Source organism: Armigeres subalbatus, chromosome 1, assembly GCF_024139115.2.
Source record: "Armigeres subalbatus isolate Guangzhou_Male chromosome 1, GZ_Asu_2, whole genome shotgun sequence".
Lineage (NCBI taxonomy): Eukaryota > Metazoa > Arthropoda > Insecta > Diptera > Culicidae > Armigeres > Armigeres subalbatus.
The window spans coordinates 160609996-160633191 of NC_085139.1; the positions used below are offsets into that span (position 1 = coordinate 160609996).

The 23196-nt window shown below is 46.4% G+C and overlaps 2 protein-coding genes across 2 annotated transcripts; one reads left to right on the top strand and one right to left on the bottom strand.

Annotated features, from left to right (window-relative positions):
• Window positions 1–1170: 1170 nt before the first annotated feature.
• Window positions 1171–4770, bottom strand: LOC134206686 (uncharacterized). The gene is made up of 6 exons (XM_062682412.1): window positions 3890–4770; window positions 3029–3819; window positions 2160–2958; window positions 1708–2044; window positions 1479–1664; window positions 1171–1356 (listed from the first exon to the last, which is right to left on the bottom strand). Exons 1-6 carry the CDS (start codon window positions 4768–4770, stop codon window positions 1171–1173), a joined length of 3180 nt encoding a protein of 1059 aa, XP_062538396.1.
• Window positions 4771–17694: 12924 nt separating this feature from the next.
• Window positions 17695–23196, top strand: LOC134206687 (mucin-2-like). The gene is made up of 2 exons (XM_062682413.1): window positions 17695–18674; window positions 22221–23196. Exons 1-2 carry the CDS (start codon window positions 17788–17790, stop codon window positions 23029–23031), a joined length of 1698 nt encoding a protein of 565 aa, XP_062538397.1. The 5' UTR covers window positions 17695–17787; the 3' UTR covers window positions 23032–23196.

Genomic DNA, 23196 nt, shown 5'->3' on the forward strand with positions numbered 1-23196 from the left:
AGAGCCGACTGCATTCAAACACAATCGTGTAGGTTGGAGACGGTTCAAGAATGGTGTTTACATGAATCAACATGTAATCTGGATTGATCTCATGGATAGTTTCTAGAAAGCTACGGGGTTCGAACTCGCTGGAATGATCATCCTTACCGTGCAGTCATCATTCAAAAGGGTGGGTGCCGTTTGAAATTGATCGATCTACAAATCGAATATAAAAGCATATACAAATAAAATAAAATTGGATTGTAAAAATAATACGCTTGTTTTTACATACCGACAAACGATAATACTTCTCTGAAATACCGGGCACTAGTCTAGCTTCATCGATTTTGTACTTAGTATATTCCATTTGAATATCAAAGTCTGTCGAGGCTGGCAGGGCGCAAAGGAAAAACACAAACCGGTTCTGATAGCTTTGTGTATTGAGCTTCAACTATAATTAGATCGAAACGTAAGTATAATATTTCACAGTAAGTATTCAATAATTACTCACAATTCGGTGGGCCTATATATCTTGCGCACCTGCTGTGCCACACACTAACCTCTACCTAGTGGCCTAAATTCAGTTAATTAATTATCTGATATTATCTTCATTTAATATTATTTTCTCACTTTTTCTTTTCAGGATTTGTCGGAAGGACCTACTGGACCACAGACTGGACAGACTGCGACGATGGATTTCACGCTATGACTGCGGATAAAAATAATAAATTATGTGGATAGCTTTTGACTGACTCAACTAACCTCACTTTGCGACTACAATCTGGCAACTGTCGCCAAAGGTATAATCCTACCGAACTAATCCTTAATCGGTGGAAAATCGAATCGAGCACTACACGCTAATTTTCTGAACCGTATTTTAATTTTCAAATTCTCTTAACTAAATTCACTGTTTTCTTAAATCGTAAACGTCTCACTGCTGCTTCAACGTAGCTGGAATGTGGCGAAGAATGACCGGAAGAGCCCGATGACAGCTTGTCAAACGAGCGATGTCATTCCACCAGCGTCGACGCGGCGCTTCGGCAGCTGACGTGGCGCTTTGACAGCTGACGAGTGCCCTTCAGATTCGGTGTTGGGCAAGGTTGCCAGCTTGACGGCTTCTGCGTTAACAGTCTCCCCGGGTGTGGTCGAAGTTCTCCGGAGTCTCACGATGATCCTTGAGGTCAAGCAGGGCTAACCTTGAGACCGGCCGCACCACGCTCTTTGTCCAATCTGTACGACGGCCTGACGATGTCGACCATCCGGATTCGAGATCATGCCAATGATTCGTCCTCGTTCCCATCCGTTTCGCTTCGTCGGTTCTGCGACCATCACCAGATCTCCTGGTTCTAGCGAACGAGTTTCGTCGAACCACTTCGGCTGTCGGCGGATCACCGGCAAATATTCGACCAACCAACGTCTCCAGAAAACATCCAGCTGACGCTGGATTAGTTCCCAGGATCTCCCAGGATTTCTCGGCGGACTAGTTCACTTGGCTGAACCCAGACTGTATCGTTGCTTCGTTGATCTCTTCGTTGTATCACCCCGCTTGAGCTCAACACCAAAAAGTGATTCGGTGTAAGTGCCTCCGACTCCTCAGACTCTAGCGGCAGATACGTCAGAGGCCTCGAGTTCACCATACGTTCAGCCTCCACGACCAGTGTCTGCAGCCCCTCGTCATCGAGTTTCTCCTCGGGTACGCCTCGGTCATGGCGGTTTTACTGACTTCACCAGGCGTTCCCATGCTCCTCCCATGTGCGGTGCTCCTGGCGGAATGAAGTTCCATTTAGTATTGGTACTAGTGAAGGTGTCGGACAGTCCCTGGCTAATCTGATGTCGCAGCACTCGGTCAGCGCCTTGGAAGTTTGTTCCGTTGTCACTGAAGAATTCGGCGGGTGGGCCTCGGCGACCCACGAATCGGCGGACGCAGGAAATACAGGATTCGGTTGACAGTGTGTACGCGACTTCGAGATGGACGGCACGTACTGTTAAACAGGTGAACAATGCGACCCAGCGTTTGACGTTTGATCTTCCCAGCTTGACCAGCAGCGGCCCGAAATAGTCCACCCTGTGTAGGTGAAGGCCCGTTCATGGTGAGCCAGGCGAGCAGGTGGAAGCGGCGCCATTGGTGGAATTGCTGGTTTCGCTCGGCGGATCTTGCAGAACGTACATTCACGGCTTACCCTTTGACCACCAACCGCAGTCTTGAAATGCTGTACAGCTGGCGGATCTCGTTAACCACCGTTTCTGTATTTCCATGACGGTATCGCTCATGGTATCGACGAACGAGAAGTTCCGTGATATGATGATTTCTCGGCAGTATAATTGGATGACACACGTTGTAGCCGATGTCTGCAGCTGCTCCGATCCGGCCACGTTCACGTAGCAACCCGTTGTCGTCCATAATCGGCATTAATCGGTAGATGGAGCTGTGTTTCCCGATAGCCTCCTGCCCGGTTTCGTTCGGTACCTTGTTGGACAGTGCAGCGATCTCATCAGGGTAGGAGTCGTACTGCACTAGCTTGCATATCGTAGTTTCTGCTGCTCGAAGTTCAGACTGCTGAAGTTGTCCTGTGTATTTCGGGTGCATCTTGGTCGTATTGCGTACGAATCGGAGAGCGAATGCGGTTGCTCGTAGTAGCCTATCCCAAGAAGAGAATCGGTCGAAGTCAATCACCGGCTCGAATGAACAGTGGTGCAGAATCGATGCCCGCATCTCCTCGGTAGTAACCATCACCGGCTCTTTTGGATGAGGCCACTCTTCCTCCGGTAGGCGCAGGAAGTCCGGACCATGGAACCACTTACTGTTTGGGTCGAAGTACGGACCGCTGCCCCATTTAGTCGCTTCATCTGCTGGGTTTGACTTTGATGGCACCCATCGCCATTCGCTTGCCGTGGTGTGCTCCAGAATCTCTCCTACTCTGAAGGGACACGAATTGTCAGTAGCTCCTAGGGTCGGCCATGATCCAGGCCAGGGCTGTTCTGGAATCCGTCCAAAACACCATCTTGGATACAGGAATACCGTGATTTTCTCGGACGAACTTCGACCAACGTACGCCCAAGACACAGCCTTGTAGTTCTAGTCTGGGAATAGACCACGGCTTCAGCGGAGCAACTTTGGATTTGGCAGCAATTAAGCAGCACAGCGGACCCATTTCTGAACTAAGAGTGCGCAGATAGATCGCACAAGAGTACGCTACCTCGCTTGCGTCGACGAACACATGGAGCTCGGAGTTGTGATAGGTCTTATGATTCGCATGGTGGAAATAACATCTAGGAATGCGCACCCCGGAGATGTACTCAATCATCTGCACCCACCGCTGCCATTTCGCAAATACGTTTGTGCTGACTTGTTCGTCCCATTCAGTGCCTTCTCTCCAAATGTCTTGGATAAGAACTTTGCCATGGATGAGGAACGGTGAGAGCAATCCCAATGGATCAAATAGAGTCATCACGCATCGTAGTACCTGCCTCTTTGTCGGCCGCGTGGCCGTTTGAATCAGTGACTGGACTTCTACACTCATCTGGGTGGAAAAGCTCAGCTCGTCGGTTGAAGGACTCCATAGCATTCCGAGCACTCTCTCTGTATTCACTCCGTCAACGAGTTTCAGTTGCTTTTCGGCTGCAAGTGGAACTTCGCCCAGTCGTTCTAGCACCGTGATACTGTTCGACCGCCAGTTGTGCAATTCGAACCCTCCGTTGCCGTGTACGTGTCGTACCTCGCGTGCCACTTTTGCTGCTTCCTCTTCCGTGCTGAAACTCGCCAGATAATCATCAACGTAGTGGTCGTTGATAATCGCTTTTACCGCTTCCGGATACAGCTCTCGGTGTTGCTCGGCGTTCCTGTTTTAACGAACTGTGCTGATGCCGGTGAACAAGTACTGCCGAATGTGGCAACGTCCATCAGGTATACCGTGGGCTTCTCAGACGGGTTGTCTCGCCACAGGAAGCGTTGGGAGTTCTTGTCTGCTTTTCGGATTCGGATCTGGTGAAACATCTCCTGGATATCTGAGCTGACTGCCACCCCGTACAGTCGGAAACGGAAAGAATCGCGGGAAGAGAAGAGAGTTGATCTGGTCCTTTGAGGAGTGCACTGTTGAGCGATACGCCGTCGACCTTAGCCGCAGCGTCCCAAATAACGCGGACTTTCCCCGGTTTCTTTGGGTTCATCACCGCTCCGACTGGGAGGTGCCATACTCTCCTTGGATCCGCTGCTTCCATTTCTGCTTTCGTAGCCTTGTGCGCGTATCCTTTTGCTGCGTATTCGCGTATTTGTCGGTGCAGATTCTCCTTCAGTACCGTGTCACGATCCATCCTGCGCTCTAGGCATTCCAGCCGACGCACTGCCATGTAATAGCTGTTCGGGAACTCTACGTGGTCTTCTTTCCAAATTAGTCCCGTTTCGAAGCGGTTTCCAACACGGTAAGTTGTGGCTTCCATTATGGTTAGCGCCCGTTCGTCTTCCTGCTTCATCGGGATTACTGTCGGACATACTCCTGCTCCTTCAATGGCGAAGAAGTCTTTCACCGCCTCGTGAAGTGTTTCATCACAGGAACATTCGCAGATGTGGAAACTGTATGAATCTTGTTTACTGCTTTCATGGGGACCGTAGACGCACCAACCTAGTCTGGTTTTCACCGCCACCGGCGCCGTCCCATCTTCTCCTTCTCGTACTTTCAATGGTAGCGCTAGCCGCAAATTATCGATCCCGATAAGAATCTTCGGAACAGCGTTCTTGTAGCTGCTGACAGGAATGCCCGTTAGGTGCTTGTGCTGCTTAACTGCCGCATCCATCTGGAAACTTTGGCGGGAAGGCCCAGGTTCTTTACAGTGCGCGCGTTTAGCAATTTGTGCCGCTTGTCCTGCCCTAGTCCAGCTATCTCGACAGTGACCTGTTGGAACCCTTCTCTACGCGTGAAGTATTCCCAGTCCAACGAAGGCATAGAGGGAGAGGAGTGCCTTTTAGTCCCAGCGAAGTAATCAAGTCACTTTCCACCAATGTCAGATCCGATCCCTCGTCAAGAAAGGCGAACGTGTTGATCGAACTGTTCTCCCGTAAAGAGTGACGGGAATGATTCGGAACAACGTCGAGGAACTCAGGTGCCGATGGGTGTGGTTTTCTGCGACTTGAACGGTGGATTCCGATGACTTTGGTGGGCCTCTAGATGAGTGGAGAAGCGGATGATGACGGTACTGGCAGCCATTGATGTCGCAAGACTTTCTGCCTCGGCACGCGCGTCGTCCATGGCTGAATAGACAGTTTTGACATAGACTCAGCGCACGGACTCGTCTCCAACGATCATCGACTGTCAACTGTTTGAACGCGTTACAATCTCGTACTCGGTGACCGCTCTTATTGCAGTTCAGGCAATTGAACTGCTTCACCGTTTCTGTCGGATCACTCGATGAATCCATGTCCTTCCGGGCGTTTCCACTGCGTGGGAGTTAATGAATCCTTTGCCCTTCGGGCGGTCGCGAGGGTTGTTTCGTTTGACCTCTGGTTCGAAGGTCACTACACTTGTCGCATCTCGTACCACAGCTGCCATATAATCGCCGAAGGTTTTGAGATCGACTTCGAAATCCTCGCTTATACCCCGCCCACATCATTCGTTGATCCGCAGGAAGTTTAGCGACGAGTTCCTGCAGCAGTGACGGGTTTGATAGGTGAGCGCGTTCGTTCGCAGCTTCTATATGGTCACATAACGCCTGCACTGCCATTCCGAAGTCAATTAGTCCTTCCAGCTTATCCGACTTTGGGGCTGGAATTTCTCGCACCTTACGAAGCAGAGCGTTGATCAGCAATTCCGGTCGTCCGAACCGCAAGCGAAGTGTCTCGATGACCTGCGGGACTGCTGCTGGCAGCACCAACCGACAGCGAACCGTTTCAAGCGCAGGTCCAGACAGGCACCGTTGGAGGCGCAGCATATTTTCTCCATCTGTAAAACCACAGGCTTCCGTTGTGTAGCGATAGTTAGAGATGAAGATCGGCCATTCCGCTGGGTCACCGGTGAATCGAGGAAGTTCTTTAGCCAGGGACTGCCTTGCTGCTAACTGCTGCTGTGTTGGGCGAACTGGATCTCGTTGGGGAATCACTTGGTTTTGTATCACGCTTTCGTATTGTCGAGGGGGCTGAGACGAATTAACCGCACGCGAGGGGGGAGGACGCGTTTCCACTTCGGTTAAATTTTGTTCAATGTAACTGGTCTGATTTAAATCAAGAGAGCGCGCGAATAAATTTCGCTGCTGCTCCAGAGAATTTATAGGAGGCATATTATGTTCTACCGGGCGCGCGACAAATCGCTGCTGCTCGCTGGTAGTTGTTTTGGTCGTAGGGCAATGTTCTGAATCGTATGGGTTTGTAAGTTGCATAGTAGTACTCAAGGCTTGACGCTTACCTGGGGTTCCATCGTTCGACTTACCGGTGGCCGGCTAGTTTGTCTTACCGGCATCCTTAGCGACCATAGATCCTCAAGTGGATCGGTTCCACCAACTGCTCCATCTGATGAATGACGATCCCACTGTATCTGGTCGTCTGCGGGAGTCTGTTGCATCGATCGGTTCGTCTTCGGGATGGTGCCGGTCTGCTTCTTCACTTGCGACGTGTTCGCCGCTGGCTTTGGTGGCCGCACCATCGACGAGTTGACCGGAGCTGAACGATGAACTGGCTGGCTTGTTTCTGCGCCGTGTTGAAACTTCTCCAAAAGCTTCCGGCACATTTCTACTTGAGATCGTAGATTTGCCAGCTCTTCAGATGTTGGGTTGGCGCTCAACCCGATCCTTGAGGGCTATGAAGGCAGCTTTCGGATCCCTTTTGGCCTTCAGAAATTCCACGGTACCTGGCTCGATCGCCGAGAGTGGAATTGACACCATCACTGGAGCGGTAGTTTTCGGTGTATCACTGGGTGGAGGCATCGACCGACGAGCATTCGGTGCCAGAGGAGCTCCAGGAGGAGTTGGTGTCACTAAGCGCATATTCGACGAAGGTGAAGTCGCATCGATGATTGCACCACCTCTCGTGCCGCCACTTCGATGGCTCGCAATTTCCTCCCCATCTAGTACTCTGTCGATCAGTTTCTGCTGCTCGTCCAAGTGGCGCCGCTGGAGTTCCAGTTCCACACGAGCGCGTTCGGTCTGCTGTCGTTCCACCAGCTGATTCAGGCAGACGGAGAACACCGATGTTGAGCTAGTGTGGCTGAATTCACTTCGGACCGATATGACGTCATCACTCTGGTGTGCGGCATGCGCGGTGCAATCACCACACAAGAAGGATCGATCCCGGATGCTCTCATTCACCTCGGCGCAGGCGTAATGCTTCCAGACGTCGCACTGGTCGCACTGGACCATGTTGTCCGCACTATCTGGCCGTTGGCAGGCCACACAGTTGTATTCCTCGTGGCCATCGGTCGCGCTGTCTTCCATGTTGCCACGAATTTTGAAGATTTGTCGAGGCTGGCAGGGCGCAAAGGAAAACACAAACCGGTTCTGATAGCTTTGTGTATTGAGCTTCAACTATAATTAGATCGAAACGTAAGTATAATATTTCACAGTAAGTATTCAATAATTACTCACAATTCGGTGGGCCTATATATCTTGCGCACCTGCTGTGCCACACACTAACCTCTACCTAGTGGCCTAAATTCAGTTAATTAATTATCTGATATTATCTTCATTTAATATTATTTTCTCACTTTTTCTTTTCAGGATTTGTCGGAAGGACCTACTGGACCACAGACTGGACAGACTGCGACGATGGATTTCACGCTATGACTGCGGATAAAAATAATAAATTATGTGGATAGCTTTGACCTGACTCAACTAACCTCACTTTGCGACTACAATCTGGCAACTGTCGCCAAAGGTATAATCCTACCGAACTAATCCTTAATCGGTGGAAAATCGAATCGAGCACTACACGCTAATTTTCTGAACCGTATTTTAATTTTCAAATTCTCTTAACTAAATTCACTGTTTTCTTAAATCGTAAACGTCTCACTGCTGCTTCAACGTAGCTGGAATGTGGCGAAGAATGACCGGAAGAGCCCGATGACAGCTTGTCAAACGAGCGATGTCATTCCACCAGCGTCGACGCGGCGCTTCGGCAGCTGACGTGGCGCTTTGACAGCTGACGAGTGCCCTTCAGATTCGGTGTTGGGCAAGGTTGCCAGCTTGACGGCTTCTGCGTTAACAAAGTCCTCTATCTGGTTCAGTACATTTAAATATTCAATATAGTTCCCCTTATTCAAGGCCTCTTCCTTGAATTTAGCCAACTGATCCAGCAGTTGCTTCGCGCCATCAAATTTAGATTTCGTTGAAAAGTCGTGCTTATACAACTGTTTGATCAACATCGGTACCGGATACTGATTCAACGGCGGACAATGAATCGTTAGTTTCTTCAAAATTAGCTGCTCTTTCATGAAATGACTCAACACGGTCACTTGCAGGTGGTAAAGTTCCAATATTTCTGTCTTTGAGTCCGCCAGTCCAACCAATATCAGTCCGTAGCTTCTATCCAGCTCCGAAAGCAGGCAACTGTCGAAGCAAAACTTTGAAACCGTACCCCAAGGAAGGCGCATCTCGCTTTCAATCAGCATCTTCATGTGACCGTCTGCCAGGTGGATGTAGGCCATGCTGAGTCGCAACACCGAATGGGGTGACACGTTCCGCACGTGCACCAACGTTCTGGCGTAATCGGGACGGTAGTCCAAACGCACGGCGAAACTCGGTTCCTCCAGAATGTAGTCATCAACCTGACGAATGAAACCAAATATGCGCCCGTGTTTCGTCATGTGTTTGGCGAAACGGTCGTCATCTTTGCACTGTAACCAGACTTGGTAGAGCTTCCAAAGCCAGATCCAGGGCTCTCTCTCATACCCTTCGGTAATATCATCACTCCCAATCGAAGCAGCTCTTAAGCAGCCTCCAGCAACGCCCGCAAAACACCACCACGAAGATGGAAAACATCTCCCATTTGGGCTTCCTGCATCTGGCTGACCTGGATCATCAGTTTGGCTGCCGGATGTTCGACATCCTGATGGTGCCCGCATAGGAAGTGACGAACTGCTTCTCGATGTGATTGATGATCATTTTGTTCATTCCGAGCGCACCTTAAGGCGTATATGTTCCGGTATACTGCTCCTCTCGGCCTGAATAAGCCTACGGGAAAAAACACTCACGTGAGTCATCGCCATCCGTCCGGAAAAATAACCAATTTGGACTCGAATCCACCTTCGGATCCAGCAATTTATACTTACACGAGCGCCTTCCTTTAACATGGAAGCAAATCCAAGTGCTTTCAGGACGTGAAGGGCCATTTTCTAATCATGAGCTCCTGCTCAGCTTGCTTTGGGATTCGTCAAAATTAGTTGCTTGCGCTTCATTGCTAGTGTGGAGGCTTGCATTGTCGGGGTTTGCACGCCTCGCTCGCTGTTTCCCATCTTCAAAAAATCAAACTAATTTTGGTTGCTCTTTACATCAACTTTGACGACGCCGATCCTTTTGATAGACTGGAAAACTCGGGTCATCTTCCTATCTGAGTTCCAGCGGAACCAGATTCACCAGCGGTGGCATTCTTGTTCCGAGTAATCGCACTAAACTCACCCGCCGCTACACGCTTTCTCGTGTTGAAATACGCAGCAACTGTATACTGAGAAATGTTTGCTATTTAAAATCTAAACATTTAAAAACTAAAACTGCCACACAATTTGAAGGCAAAAGAAATTGATGGAATATGTTGATGGACAGAAAACAGAAAAAAACGTAAATAAAACGTATTTTGGATTGAGGTTAAAGTTCTGTCAAAACTCACAGCAAAAAAGTCTGCACTTACCAAAACACTTTCAAATAAATTTACCGAAAAGTGAGTAAAATACACTAGCGCCTCTGGCGGTGCTGGTCTCGTGAGCTCATCTGGGGTTGCATGAATTTTTAATCGGTTCTTCGGGACAATCACGTCCCGGTTATTAGTTCCTGGTTATGTGTAGATTGTGATTGGCTCGCTTCTTTTTCTCACACCCACTCTCATTTCGGGTTGATCGATTTTTGTTACTGAAATTTACCCAATTATAACCCTTTACTCGTTAGTCACATGTAAGCGTGTACACTAAATCGATTCCCACCATGATTTGACGTCTATTTGTTTTCAGATTGAGCACTCACACACAAATATTATACACGGAAAATCAAACTTTTTTGAGTGTATTGAGTGTGAGAAAAAGATGACTGTGAGAAAAAAAATCTCGCAAAACTCTTGTAAAGTGCAAAAAGCGCAATATGATCGCAAATTCTATTTTCGTTTCTACTAGCTGCATTTTTAATATCCTTGATTTTTGATCATGTGCCGTCTCTATTCTAACAGTGTTAAAAAAACACCAAAACCCAAATGGTTCAGAGAAGGGAAAAAAAACCTGCCTTTAAAATTTTCACAGTTACGCGTTACATGGGGGAGGGAGGGGGTACCAAAAATGTTACTTTTTGTTACGAGGGGGAGGGAGGGGGTCAAAAACTCGGATTTTTGCGTTACGTAATTTGTGAACAGACCCTAAACAAAACAAGCACTCGCGATTCCGATTTTTTCTGCACTTGCGACCGAGCGCATAATTTCGGGAGCGCCACTGATCATAACGTACCGAATTGGCCATTGTCGTGTCCTTAGGAGACAGCTGCATCCGAATCAGTCGTCTCCAGCTGCTGCTCGATCCGCAGCAGCTCCGAAGCACAACTGCTTCCCGCGAAATACATCACAAAACTGAATGCTCACTTCTTTGAACTGTCACCTCTCGCATCTAGTGCTCATGACTATATGCCCTCTTATTTAGTCAATATATTTACTCATACCCCTCTCAATCCCTATACAGAAACCAACACCGACAGTCTAAGCGGGGATGCGCAGGCAGGGGTCTGTTTACAAATTACGTAACGCTTTTGGGGGGAGGGGGGAGGTCCAACTTGCGTTATTCTTTGATACACTAAAAGATGGGGGAGGGGTACGTGAGGCACGTGGGTACTACCAAATGTTACGCATAACGCGAATTATTATTTTTTTAACTTTCTGCTACGTATTAACCTTTAGGGACAAGCCAGAGTAAGGGCGAAGCCAGAGTAAACGCGACGTGCGATGCGACGCGACGCGACAGTGCAATTTGACAGCCTGTTGATAATGATTATTATTCTTTTACATGAGTCGCGTCGCGTCGCATCGCACGTCGCGTCTACTCTGGCGGGCACGCGACGTGCGATGCGACGCGACGCGACAGTGCAATTAGACAGCGTGTTGATATTGATTGTTAAGGCTCCGTCAGACGTTGCAAGCAAATCACTCGTGCGAGCGAATGATTCCTGAGAGCACTCGCAATTGCAGTCACACGTAGCAGTTTTTTACTTTAAGCAAATGACAAATTTACTCTCATGCAAATATAAACAAAAACGAAAAACTTGATTTTCGGCCACAAAATCTAATTTCATTCCTATTTTTGCAGTGCAACACTGCCACCTAAAAACGTTTTCACTTTTGCGAGCGAAAAATTTGCTAGTGCTGCACTAGCAAGCGCAATTTCGTTTCTGCGAGTTGAAGATTTTTAACGCTTAGCAGTCAGACATTGCAAGCGAGCGTTTGCTTACGAGTTGTCATTTGTTTGCATGCAATCACTTTCAGTGTAGTCAGACAGGCAAATTTTTGACAGTTGTCACTTTCTGCGAGCAAAATGCTCGTTGCGAGTGATTTGCTTGCAACGTCTGACGGCACCTTTATTCTTTTACGTGAGTCGCGTCGCGTCGCATCGCTCGCCGTGTTTAGGGGCAAGCCAGAGTAAACGCGACGTGCGATGCGACGCGACGCGACAGTGCAATTTGACAGCCTGTTGATAATGATTGTTATTCTTTTACATGAGTCGCGTCGCGTCGCATCGCTCGTCGCGTTTACTCTGGCACGCACCTTACTCTGGCTTGCCCCTTATTCATTACTAAAATCAAGCACATAGCGGGACAGTTATGCGTAAAAACACCAAGCGAATATTGTATTTATCGACAGAACAGTCCCGCTAAACTAAAATTTGAATAGCCCTGATCGCAAATTTTATTTTCGTTTTTAATAGCTGCATTCTTGATATCCTTGACTTTAAGATGTTTAAGTTTTATTCATGTTTCGTTACTATTCTAACAGTGTTCAATAAATACCAAATCCCACATACTTCAGAAAAAGAAAAAAAAATGGCTTTCAAATTTTCTCAGTTACGTGTTATGTGGGGGAGGGAGGGGGTACCAAAAATGTTACTTTTTGTTTCGAGAGGGAGGGAGGGAGTCACAAACTAGGATTTTTGCGTTACGCAATTTGTGAACAGACCCTAGCTGTCCTATCACGCGCGTGCGACGCTACTATGCCGAGGAAAGCCCTGCCAAGAAATGGCAGACGCCCGGCATACTGGTGGAGTGCCGAAATTGCAGCCCTACGATCAGCCTGCCTCAAGGCTAGACGTAGGACGCAACGAGCCCGCACCGAGGAGGAAAGAACGGTCCGCCGGGAAGTGTTTTGAGCTACGAGACTGGCCCTTAACAAGGCCATTAAGAGCAGCAAAAGAGCGTGCTTCGACAACCTGTGCGAGGGTGCCAATGCGAATCCGTGGGGTGACGCCTATAGGATCATGATGGCCAAGACCAAAGGGGGCTCTTCATCCCCCGAACGGTCACCGGACCGGTTGGCGAGGATTATCGAAGTACTCTTCCAGTCCCGAGCCACAAGTCCCTGGCCTCCTCCTGCGCTGCAAGGCGCTGGGAGTGTGGCCGAAATGGTGGCTCCGGTGACGAATGAAGAGTTACTCGCAGTGGCTAACACCCTTGCGATGAACAAAGCTCCAGGCCCCGATGGAGTTCCAAACAGTGCACTTAAGGCAGCGATCATAGCGAACCCGAACATGTTCAGGCTAGCTATGCAGAGATGCCTGGATGAGTGTCGTTTCCCCGAGAGATGGAAAAGGCAGAAGTTGGTACTGCTGCCGAAGGCCGGGAAGCTTCCGGGCGACCCATCGGCGTACAGACCAATTTGCCTGATCGACACGACGGGTAAACTGCTCGAGAGGGTCATCTTCAACAGGCTCACCCCGTACGCAGAGGGTACGGATGGCCTGTCGAGTAACCAGTTTGGTTTTCGGAAGGGTAAGTACACGGTGGACGCTATCAACTCAGTGCTCAAGACTGCAGAGGTAGCGATCCAACGGAAAAGGCGAGGAATTCGATACGTTGGTGCATTGCGTTGGTGACACTGGACGTGAAGAACGCATTCAATAACGCAAGCTGGGATGCCATCGCGCTCTCGTTACACCGGCTTAGCCTGCCGGTGGGACTGTACCGGATATTGGAAAGCTACTTCCAGAACCGTGTGCTGCTATACGAGACCGATGCCGGTCAGAAAAGTGTTCCCATTACCGCAGGAGTCCCGCAAGGTTCAATCCTGGGACCGGTACTATGGAACCTGATGTATGACGGGGTTCTGAAGCTAAAGTTCCCTCCTGGTGTGAAGATCGTCGGCTTTGCTGACGATGTAACCCTAGAGGTCTACGGGGAGTCATTCCCCGGAGTAGAACTAAGCGCAGAACACGCGATTAGCACTGTGGCGGACTGGATGAGTGCGAGAGGCCTTGAGCTCGCTCAAAATAAGACGGAGGTGGTTATCGTCAGTAACCATAAGTCGGCACAACATGCAGTTGTTCACGTGGGAGACGTCGCGATCACTTCAAAGCGGAGTCTGAAGATTCTTGGGGTCATCATAGACGACAAGCTTACCTTCGGTAGCCATGTCGAATATGCGTGCAAGAAGGCTTCGACTGCTGTGGCGGCATTATCGAGGATGATGTCCAACAGCTCCAAGGTGTACGCCAGTAGACGTAGGCTACTGGCAGGCGTTGCCGCATCTATCCTTAGGTACGGCGGCCCGTCCTGGGGCCACTGGGGGTAACCAGTTACCTGCAGAAACTGGAGAGCACCTACCGCTTGATGTGTCTCAGGGTGATATCGGCCTACCGCACGGTATCGCACGACGCATCCTGTGTGATAGCGAGTATGATGCCAGTCGGGCTGGTCATCCGGGAAGACGAGGAGTGTTTTGAGCTACGTGGCACCAGAGGAGCCCGCGAGCGTACCAGGGTGACTTCGGTTGCCAGATGGCAGCGCGAGTGGGATAACTCTCGAAAGGTAGGTGGACCCACCGGCTGATTCCTAACATATCAAGCTGGGTGGGGAGACCCCATGGGTAGGTTCACTTCCATCTGACACAATTCCTGTCAGGCCATGGCTGTTTCCGACAGTACCACCACAGGTTTGGGCACGCGGAGGTCCCCGTCTGTCCTGACTGCCCAGGGTTTGACGAAACTGCAGAGCATATACTGTTCGTATGTCCTCGTTTCGACGTCGAAAGAAGAGCAATGCTAGACGTTTGCGGCCGGAACACAACTCCGGATAACCTTATCCAGAAGATGTGTCAAGCGGTGGAGAAGTGGAACGCAGTCTCGACTGCAACCACTCAGATTGCCTGCAGCTTGCAGAGAATCTGGCGTGCCGAGCAGCAATCGACAAGCAGTACTAACTTGTGATTGGTTAGTTAGAGCGAAAAGTGCCGAAAGCGGAGAAGTGTGTGAATGGTCTGCCCATGCAAAGGTAATGGCGCAGTGGGTGGCAACCGAGATCGTCACCTCGAAGCATGGCAGAAGTGTGAATGAATAAATGTATGTATGGACTGCACACGCCGCGCTGGGAGTAGCGCTGGAATGTTGGTTTCTATGACTACTGATACCCCGCGGCGTGGCAGAGGAGTGTGGGTGAGCATCCAATTCAGTCTCACATGGTACGAAAGGAATGAGTACACAAATCAGTCTCACACGGTATGTTCGAGTTGAGCTAGTCTCATATGGTATGAGCGAGGTGAGTCAGACTCACATGGTATGTCAGAAGTGGGAACCTAAGTGAAATGTCCCACAAGGGATGCCAGAGCGAGTGTTAGGTCGAATGACTAGAGTAGTATGTGTCACCGCGAACTGAATGAAAGAGGTGAGCAGACTCACATGGTATGCTAAAGGTGGGCATACAAGTCAGACCCGCATGGCATGAGAAGGGTGGGCGCACAAGTCAGACCCACACGGCATGATAGAGGTGAGCACACAAGTCAGACTCATACAAGCGTTAGCGTGAGTGCAAGCATGGAGTGCATGAGCGTGAATCAAGTGTTTGGATGGATTAATTGTTCAACCGTAAACCCAAATTAGTACGTTCGGACAGCGGTGGCAGGTTGTTTAGTGAAAGACTGAAGCATTTCTTCCAAGCGGAGGGAATTAAATATACGGCAGCATACATATCCCAGAAAAATGGTGTAGCTGAGAGAAGAAATCGTTACCTGCAAGATATGGCAACAACCATGCTGCTGGACGCGAAGCTGGAGAAAAAATACTGGGGAGAAGCAGTTGTAACGGCAACGTACCTTCAGAACCGGTTGCTTTCAAAGTCGGTGGAAGTTAGTCCTTATGAAAGGTGGTACAATAGGAAGCCAAGCTCAGCCCATTTGCGTGTGTTTGGCTGTGATGCGTGGGTAAACGTATCTGGCGTGATTTCTGGAACACGGAAGTTGACTTTCGTAGGATATTCGGCTCTTGGGTACCGTTTCGTCGATTTGGCCTCGGATTTGGCTACAGGGAAGATTACTGTTGGCAGAAAAGCAAAGTTTTTAGAACTGGAGGAGGCCCAACGCCAGGAGGAGAGAGCCGAAGAAACCGACGTGGAGTTGGTTCCGTTGAAAGATTCTGGCAAAGACAAACAAAAGTGTATCGAGGAGCCAAAGAACGAATCGGACTTGAATGATCCTGTAGACAACGATGGAAACCACAGTGAACACGAACAGTTTTTTGACCTGAGAGTCATCCTTTTCGGGAGACCCGTTGGCGGTTCAGGAGGAGATACAGGACAGTGAAGTGTCGGAGAGTGAGCCACGTAGAAATCGAGGACAGTTACCGGAGCGATACTCGGACTTTGTCGTGGGATTAGTGACACATGAGAAGAAGCCAGTTTTGACCGGAAAAAGAGCTAAAAAGTGTTCAGGCGGTTCATCAAAAGCAAAGGGCTAACCCAAGATGAATACACCATTATTCACCATGTATTCATCTTAGGCTTACCGTTTAGGAGGAGTGTTGGTGATATGCAACGGTGAACCCTTCATTCGACCAGTTAGCTGAACCCCCTTTGATTCAGTTTGTTGGTCAACGCACGTAGCTTATAGTAGAAACTTTTTATACACAAACATTGACTTTGACAATCTTTATGTACATAACTCTTCTATGTAAACAATAATATAAGAATACGTTTGTTTGTGTACGAACACGTTCGTGTTAATTCCTCCCGCGAAAGATCTCCGAAAATCCGGTAGTTTTTCCGTGTTGTTACGCGATTCTGCTGCATACCTGTCCGCCTTGTCTAACACGTTTACCAAAACGAACCCTGCCACACTTCCTACCCCATATATCCAACATCCCAGTGATTTCTCGTGGAAGTGCAGATGGCACGTCGACTTCCATCAAAGCGAGTATCACGTCAACAATTTCCTACCTGTTCCTCCATAGACCTGCATTCGGACACGGCCGGCGCTGATATTGCTTATTTTTGGGTCACCAGTTCTTACACGTTGAAGATGATGTTAGTCCCAAACTTCATCTGTGGGTTCTCTGTGTAATTACAGCTGGCCTGGCAATAACGGAGAAGGGCGGTCAATCATGCTCATGCTCATGGAGCTGACTGGCAGCAGATGAAGTTACATTTTTTTCCTTTTTGCAAGTCCCGTCCCAGTACATAACTAGTCAAGCGTAAAAAATGCTGCAAATAAGAAAAAACGGTTGGTTTCAAGCTCTATATGAAAAGTTTACAGAAAGTTGCGTTGCACGACTTCACAAACTGTGTCCTATTTTTTTCACGAAATAATATGTTAGTAGTCATTGTATTTAAATAATTGCAAATGAACAATGTGTTACAAGATATGTGACTGCGGTACTGTCCATTGTTTTGATTACTTCCGCCATATAGATTAAGGCTGTTTGTCGGCAAAATGCCGATCGTTATAAATCGTTTGAATAAATAAATACATTTGGGCATGTTATCTGAAATAGTCAATCAAATCAATCAAAGATATGACTGAGGTGATGGCAGGAAAATTTCATTATCATAGGGACTAGCTTATTGGGAGATTTATTTAATTTTTGAAATACATACATCCAGTTACCTTTCCGCGGCAGCGCGGAAGACAGTTGTTTAGATTTTATGATCGGTATCCAAGAAACAGTTTCCAAGCGCTTGTTGTGACTCAAATAAATTAAGCTGTAGATAAATGTTTGCCTCTGATAACTGATTTATAATACCACACTTGCAGTGATTTTCGATAGAAAATAAGTGTAAGGTGAATCATACATTAAATGGATAATATGCGCTCATACATACCTTCTTATTATTCCGTATTCCGCGTTCCGTTCATGAGAGGTATTTCAAAAAGGAAATGTTTGTCACGATTAGATGATTTTTTGCATTGAAATATTCTTCTAGACCTTATCATTGATAACTCCCATGCCTGTACATGAACGCATGAGGCTAAGGTTGTTTTCACAGTTTGGTCGAACAGTCATAGGAAATATTGTTTTATAGCACCAATTACACCTGTTATCGAAACGGCATGCCACGCCGTTCTTTAAAAGATACTGAAGGTCGGAAGTAGGTCCAGTCGACATTGAGAAGCAGATCAGATCACTAAACCTATTGTGCTGAATACAGTAATCATTTCTTCCAACTATCAGAATGAAGAAAAAACTGTTGGGTATATTATGGAACTTATTCGTTCACTATCTTGCCCGGGCCCAATCCAACGTGTTAGAATGCGAGAAAGAAGGTTTTTCCGTAGTGCAATCTACGAATTGTGCTTCATACTATTACTGTGTTATAAGTGCTAACAATGAATTCTATCAAGTCCTTTACGAGTGCCCGGCTGGGCAAGGATTTTCACTAGAAACACTCAAGTGCATACCGGAAGAAGATAATGTATGTGGAAAGATCCCAGAAGTATCGGGGGACGATCCAATACTTTTGGACGACTTTGAATGTCCGTCACAAGGAAGATTTCCAGTATACAGTTCAATTGATTGTAAAGCTTATTATACGTGCCCCTCTAATATGGAACCAGTGTTGAACAGCTGCCCTTCGACGACTATATTTTCTTGGACTTCTATGAAGTGTGTGATGCCAGAAACGTACACATGCCCAAATAGCATTGTTACGACAACTGAGATTATTACCACTTCCCTTGATACATCTTCAACAATCACTTCGGAACCGTCTACTGAAGAACCAACACAAGAGTCGACAACTGTTAATGCCATCACTACTGAAGTAGCAACAGAAACTCCTGCAACAACTCAGGAGCCCACTTCAGAGGAAACAACTGTCCAAACAACAGTTTCAGAACAACAGACCACTACTGTTGGCAGCAGCATCTCTGACGACATCACTACAGTAGTGCCACCTTTTACGTGCACTGAAAGTGGAAGGTTTCCAGAACCAGAGTCTAGCGACTGTAAAAATTACTACCTTTGTACTGTGGACTTGACTGGAACATTCGAAGCAACATTAAATCAATGTCCTTCCATCAGTGTCCAATTACAGAGTTTATTGAACGAGATATTGTTGCGGTTATGATGGAGGTACCGACAATTCGTGGAAAAACGGATATATTTGTCGCCTCAGCATACTTTCCGGGAGATGCTGTCGATGTGCCTCCACCAGAAGTAGCTGCTTTTATTTCATATTGCAGGAAGCAAAATAAAGCTTTCATTATCGGTTGTGACGCAAACGCTCATCACACTATTTGGGCTAGTTCGGATATCAACAAAAGAGGTGAAAACCTGTTCGACTATATTGCAAAAAATGATGTAGATATATGTAACAGGGGGAACAAACCCCCTTTTCAAATGCCATCAGGCAAGAAGTTCTTGATTTAACCTTGTGTAGTCATACACTTTCGGAAAAAATCAAAAATTGGCATGTATCAGAAGAAATATCTCTATCTGATCACATGCACATATTATTTGAATATGAGGCTGGAAATCAACTCATAGAAACCAAAAGAGATCCCAGGAAAACTAACTGGGAATATTATATCTCAAACTTGGCTAGTGAGGCGGAAAACTTAAGCACCTCATTAAATACTAGTCATGGACTTGAAAAAATTCTAAGCAACTTTCTTGCTTGATACTGAAAGCTTTTCAAGTCAGCTGCGCTGCTAAGAAACGTTCTTCAAATAGAGACGTATCTTGGTGGAATACCAATTTACAAAAGATGCGGAAAAAAACCCGGAAACTCTTTAACCGGGCTAAACGTACACAACAGTGGGAACAATACAAAGAATCCCTAACTGCTTACAATAGAGAAATTCGAAGATCTAAAAGGATAAATTGGATGCACACTTGTGAAAACATTGAAAGTACTCCAGTAGCTGCTAGATTGCAGAAAGTCCTTGCTAAAGATCACACAAATGGTCTTGGGACTATTAAAAAAGATGACGGGTCTTTTACCAAGACAACTTATGAAACATTAGAAGTAATGATGCAAACACACTTCCGTGTTCTATCATCAATTCACATGAGGACCAGAATGCATCTGTTACGCAAACTGGTGTTAATGAAGCCAGGCGAGATATTCAACAAACGAATAAAGTCACTGGGATGAATTGCACCAGGAGCAATGCTGGCATTCTGGCCAATGAAATATTCACTGAACAGAAAGTTGAATGGGCGATTGATTCACTTGAACCCTTCAAATCTCCAGGTAGGGATGGAATTTTTCCTGTACTACTACAGAAGGGAAAAGCAATCTTAACACCCGTTCTGACTAAGATGTTCCAATCGAGCTTAATATTAGGCTATATTCCGACTGCATGGCGGGGAGTGCGTGTCACATTTATCCCAAAAGCTAATAAGAAGGATAAATCATCCCCAAAATCCTTCAGACCAATTAGCTTATCGTCCATTATACTAAAAATAATGGAAAAACTAATAGATGAGCACATAAAATCATCTTATTTAACGAATACTCCTCTGAGCAAAAATCAGTTTGCATATCAGGAGGGTAAATCTTCAGTAACAGCGCTTCACAAGTTAGTTACAAAGTTGGAAAGATCTTTTGCAGCAAAAGAAATTTCACTTGCAGCGTTCCTCGACATTGAAGGAGCATTCGATAACACATCTCACAATTCAATGAAGAATGCTATGCTGAAACGAGGTTTCGATGTATGCATTGTTGACTGGATTGGCGAGATGTTATCAAAACGAGAAATATCGGCAAACCTTGGAAGCTCATCAATTAGTGTGAGAGCAGTAAAAGGGTGCCCTCAAGGAGGCGTACTATCACCTCTATTGTGGTCTTTAATCGTTGACGATCTTCTCAAACAACTGGAGGCTCGAGGCTTCGAGATAATTGGCTTCGCAGATGATATAGTTATATTAGTGAGAGGAAAATATGACTGTGTTATTTCTAATAGAATGCAAATTGCCCTAAATTTCATCACATTATGGTGTGAAAACGAAGGATTAAACATAAACCCTTCAAAGGCCACACTAGTGGCGTTTACAAGGAGAAGAAATTATTCTTTACCTACATTAAAACTGAAAGGAGCAGATTTGAAACTTTCAAACTCAGTCAAGCATCTTGGCGTTCGACTTGACAGTAAGCTGAATTGGAACTTACATCTTGAAGAAGCATTAAGCAAAGCTACAAATGCTTTATGGATAAGTAAGGCGACGTTCGGTAAAAGTGGGGACTTAAGCCAAAATTATTCAATGGATTTATACGGCGATTGTGAAACCCAGAATATCATATGCCGCATTAGTATGGTGGCCAAAAACAAAAGAAAGGGTGGTACAGAAGAAGTTGGGAAAACTTCAAAGATTAGCTACTCTTTCAATAACTGGTGCGATAAGAAGCACGCCGAACACAGCACTAGACGCTTTGCTCCACGTGCTACCATTGGATCAATTTATTCAATTAGAAGCAGAGAAGAGTGCTTTGAAGATCAAAAGAGATTCAAACCTCTTCGAAGGTGACCTAACAGGACATCTTAGTATTCTAAACAAAATAAGTATCAACTCACTGATCACAAACAACGATGATTGGATGAGAAGAAGATACAACTTTTATCGATGTTTTGATGTAATTAATCTTGAGCGAAGCACATGGACAAATGGTGGACCAAATCTTCGTTCAGGATCGATTGTGTTTTACACCGATGGTTCAAAACTGAACAATCAAGTTGGAGCAGGCGTGACTGGCCCAGGGACGAATATTTCGATTCCCATGGGAAAGTGGCCATCTGTTTTCCAAGCTGAAGTTCAGGCTATTCTTGAATGCTCTAATTTATGCATACGTCGAAATTACAGGCATTCAAATATTTGCATAATGTCTGATAGTCAAGCAGCATTGAATGCTCTGAAATCAGCAAGATGCACATCTAAACTCGTTTGGGAATGTGTTCAGTCACTCCAAACCTTGGGTAGTCGTAACAAAGTGAACCTATATTGGGTTCCTGGGCATTGTGGCATTGAAGGCAATGAACAAGCTGATATGCTGGCAAGACTTGGTTCATCTCGACAATTCATAGGTCCAGAACCTTTTTGTGGTGTATCTGCGTGTTCTCTTAGAATGGAACTGAAATCTTGGGAACATTCGAAAATAGAGGACATTTGGAAGAACACCTTGATTGCGAGGCAGTCTAAACGTTTCATCACACCAAACGTATTTATCACTCGCAAAATCTTAGATCTTTCAAAAAAAGATCTTAACACATATACAGGTCTTGTAACAGGCCATTGCCCGAGCCGTTATCACTTGAAGCTGCTAGGAAAACTTCAAGATGATGTATGTCGCTTCTGCGGTATACATGTGGAAGACTCGGAACATCTGTTATGCCATTGTCCGGCAATTTTTAGAAAAAGATTACAGTTCTTCAACAGGGGGCTGATAGAACCCTCTGAAGTTTGGAGAACAAGTCCCAATTTGGTAGTGCGATTCATCAGAACCATAATACCGTATTGGGAAGACGCTGGTAGTCAAGGTGATGCAATTGCTCTACATAGCAATGATGCGTCAACTTGACAAAGCTATATGAAATGGGGCATATATCACAATAGATCTAACAAATGGTCGCAGTGATTAAAATACCCAACAGGGGAAAAAAAAAAAAAAATCAGTGTCTTTGACCCCGAGAAAGAGAAATGTGTTCAGCCAGAAGATTACCTGTGCCTCCAAGAAGACACTACAACTGTGGAGCCCAGCACAACCGAGGTTGCAACTCAGTCCCCGACCAGCGAAGTCGAAACTTTTGTATGTACTGGCTCTGGACGGTTTCCTGATCCCACTTCATCCGACTGCAAAGGTTACTACCTCTGTTCAGGTAATGGAGATGGAACTTATGTAGCAGTTTTGAGTAGATGCCCTACCATTACTGTTTTCTCATTGGATAGTCTAAGGTGTGTCCTACCAGCTCAATACCAATGCCCATTGGAAATAACCAGTACACAGCCTGTTGAATCGTCTACAGTGGAAGCCTCAACTGAAGCAGCGTCGACAACTGATGCGGTTAGTTTTATTTGCTCGAGTGTTGGCCGTCACCCTGATCTAACTGACTGTACTAAGTACAAATTCTGTGTGCAAACGGCGACAAAGGAGTTCTTGGAATACTCTTTCAACTGTCCAGCCGGGACTTATTTCGATCCAACGGAGCTTCACTGCTCTATGAGCTATGTCTGTCCGTTTCAAGAAACCACAACTACATCCGAAGCGTCCGAAATCACTACGTCTTCTGTGGCGACTCCATTCGTTTGTGCTTCCAGTGGACGGTTTTCCGATCCATCATCTGTTGGTTGTGAAACTTACATCACGTGTTCGATTACAGCTACCGGCGATTTTCTACAATTCAGCTTCAAATGTCCAAATGGTTCCCTTTTCAGTAAAAATGAATCAAAGTGCATAAACAACTACGTGTGTGTAGAATAAGAGACAATAATGAATAAATAATATTAAATCAGTATTATAGGAATTTCTAGAATCTTTAGTGGAATATGAAACAAGAAAGTAGATCGAATATGTTACCTTTTTAAGTTAAATTGTGTTGCTGAAATAAAATATAAAAAAATAATTAAATATTTAAAATAAATATAG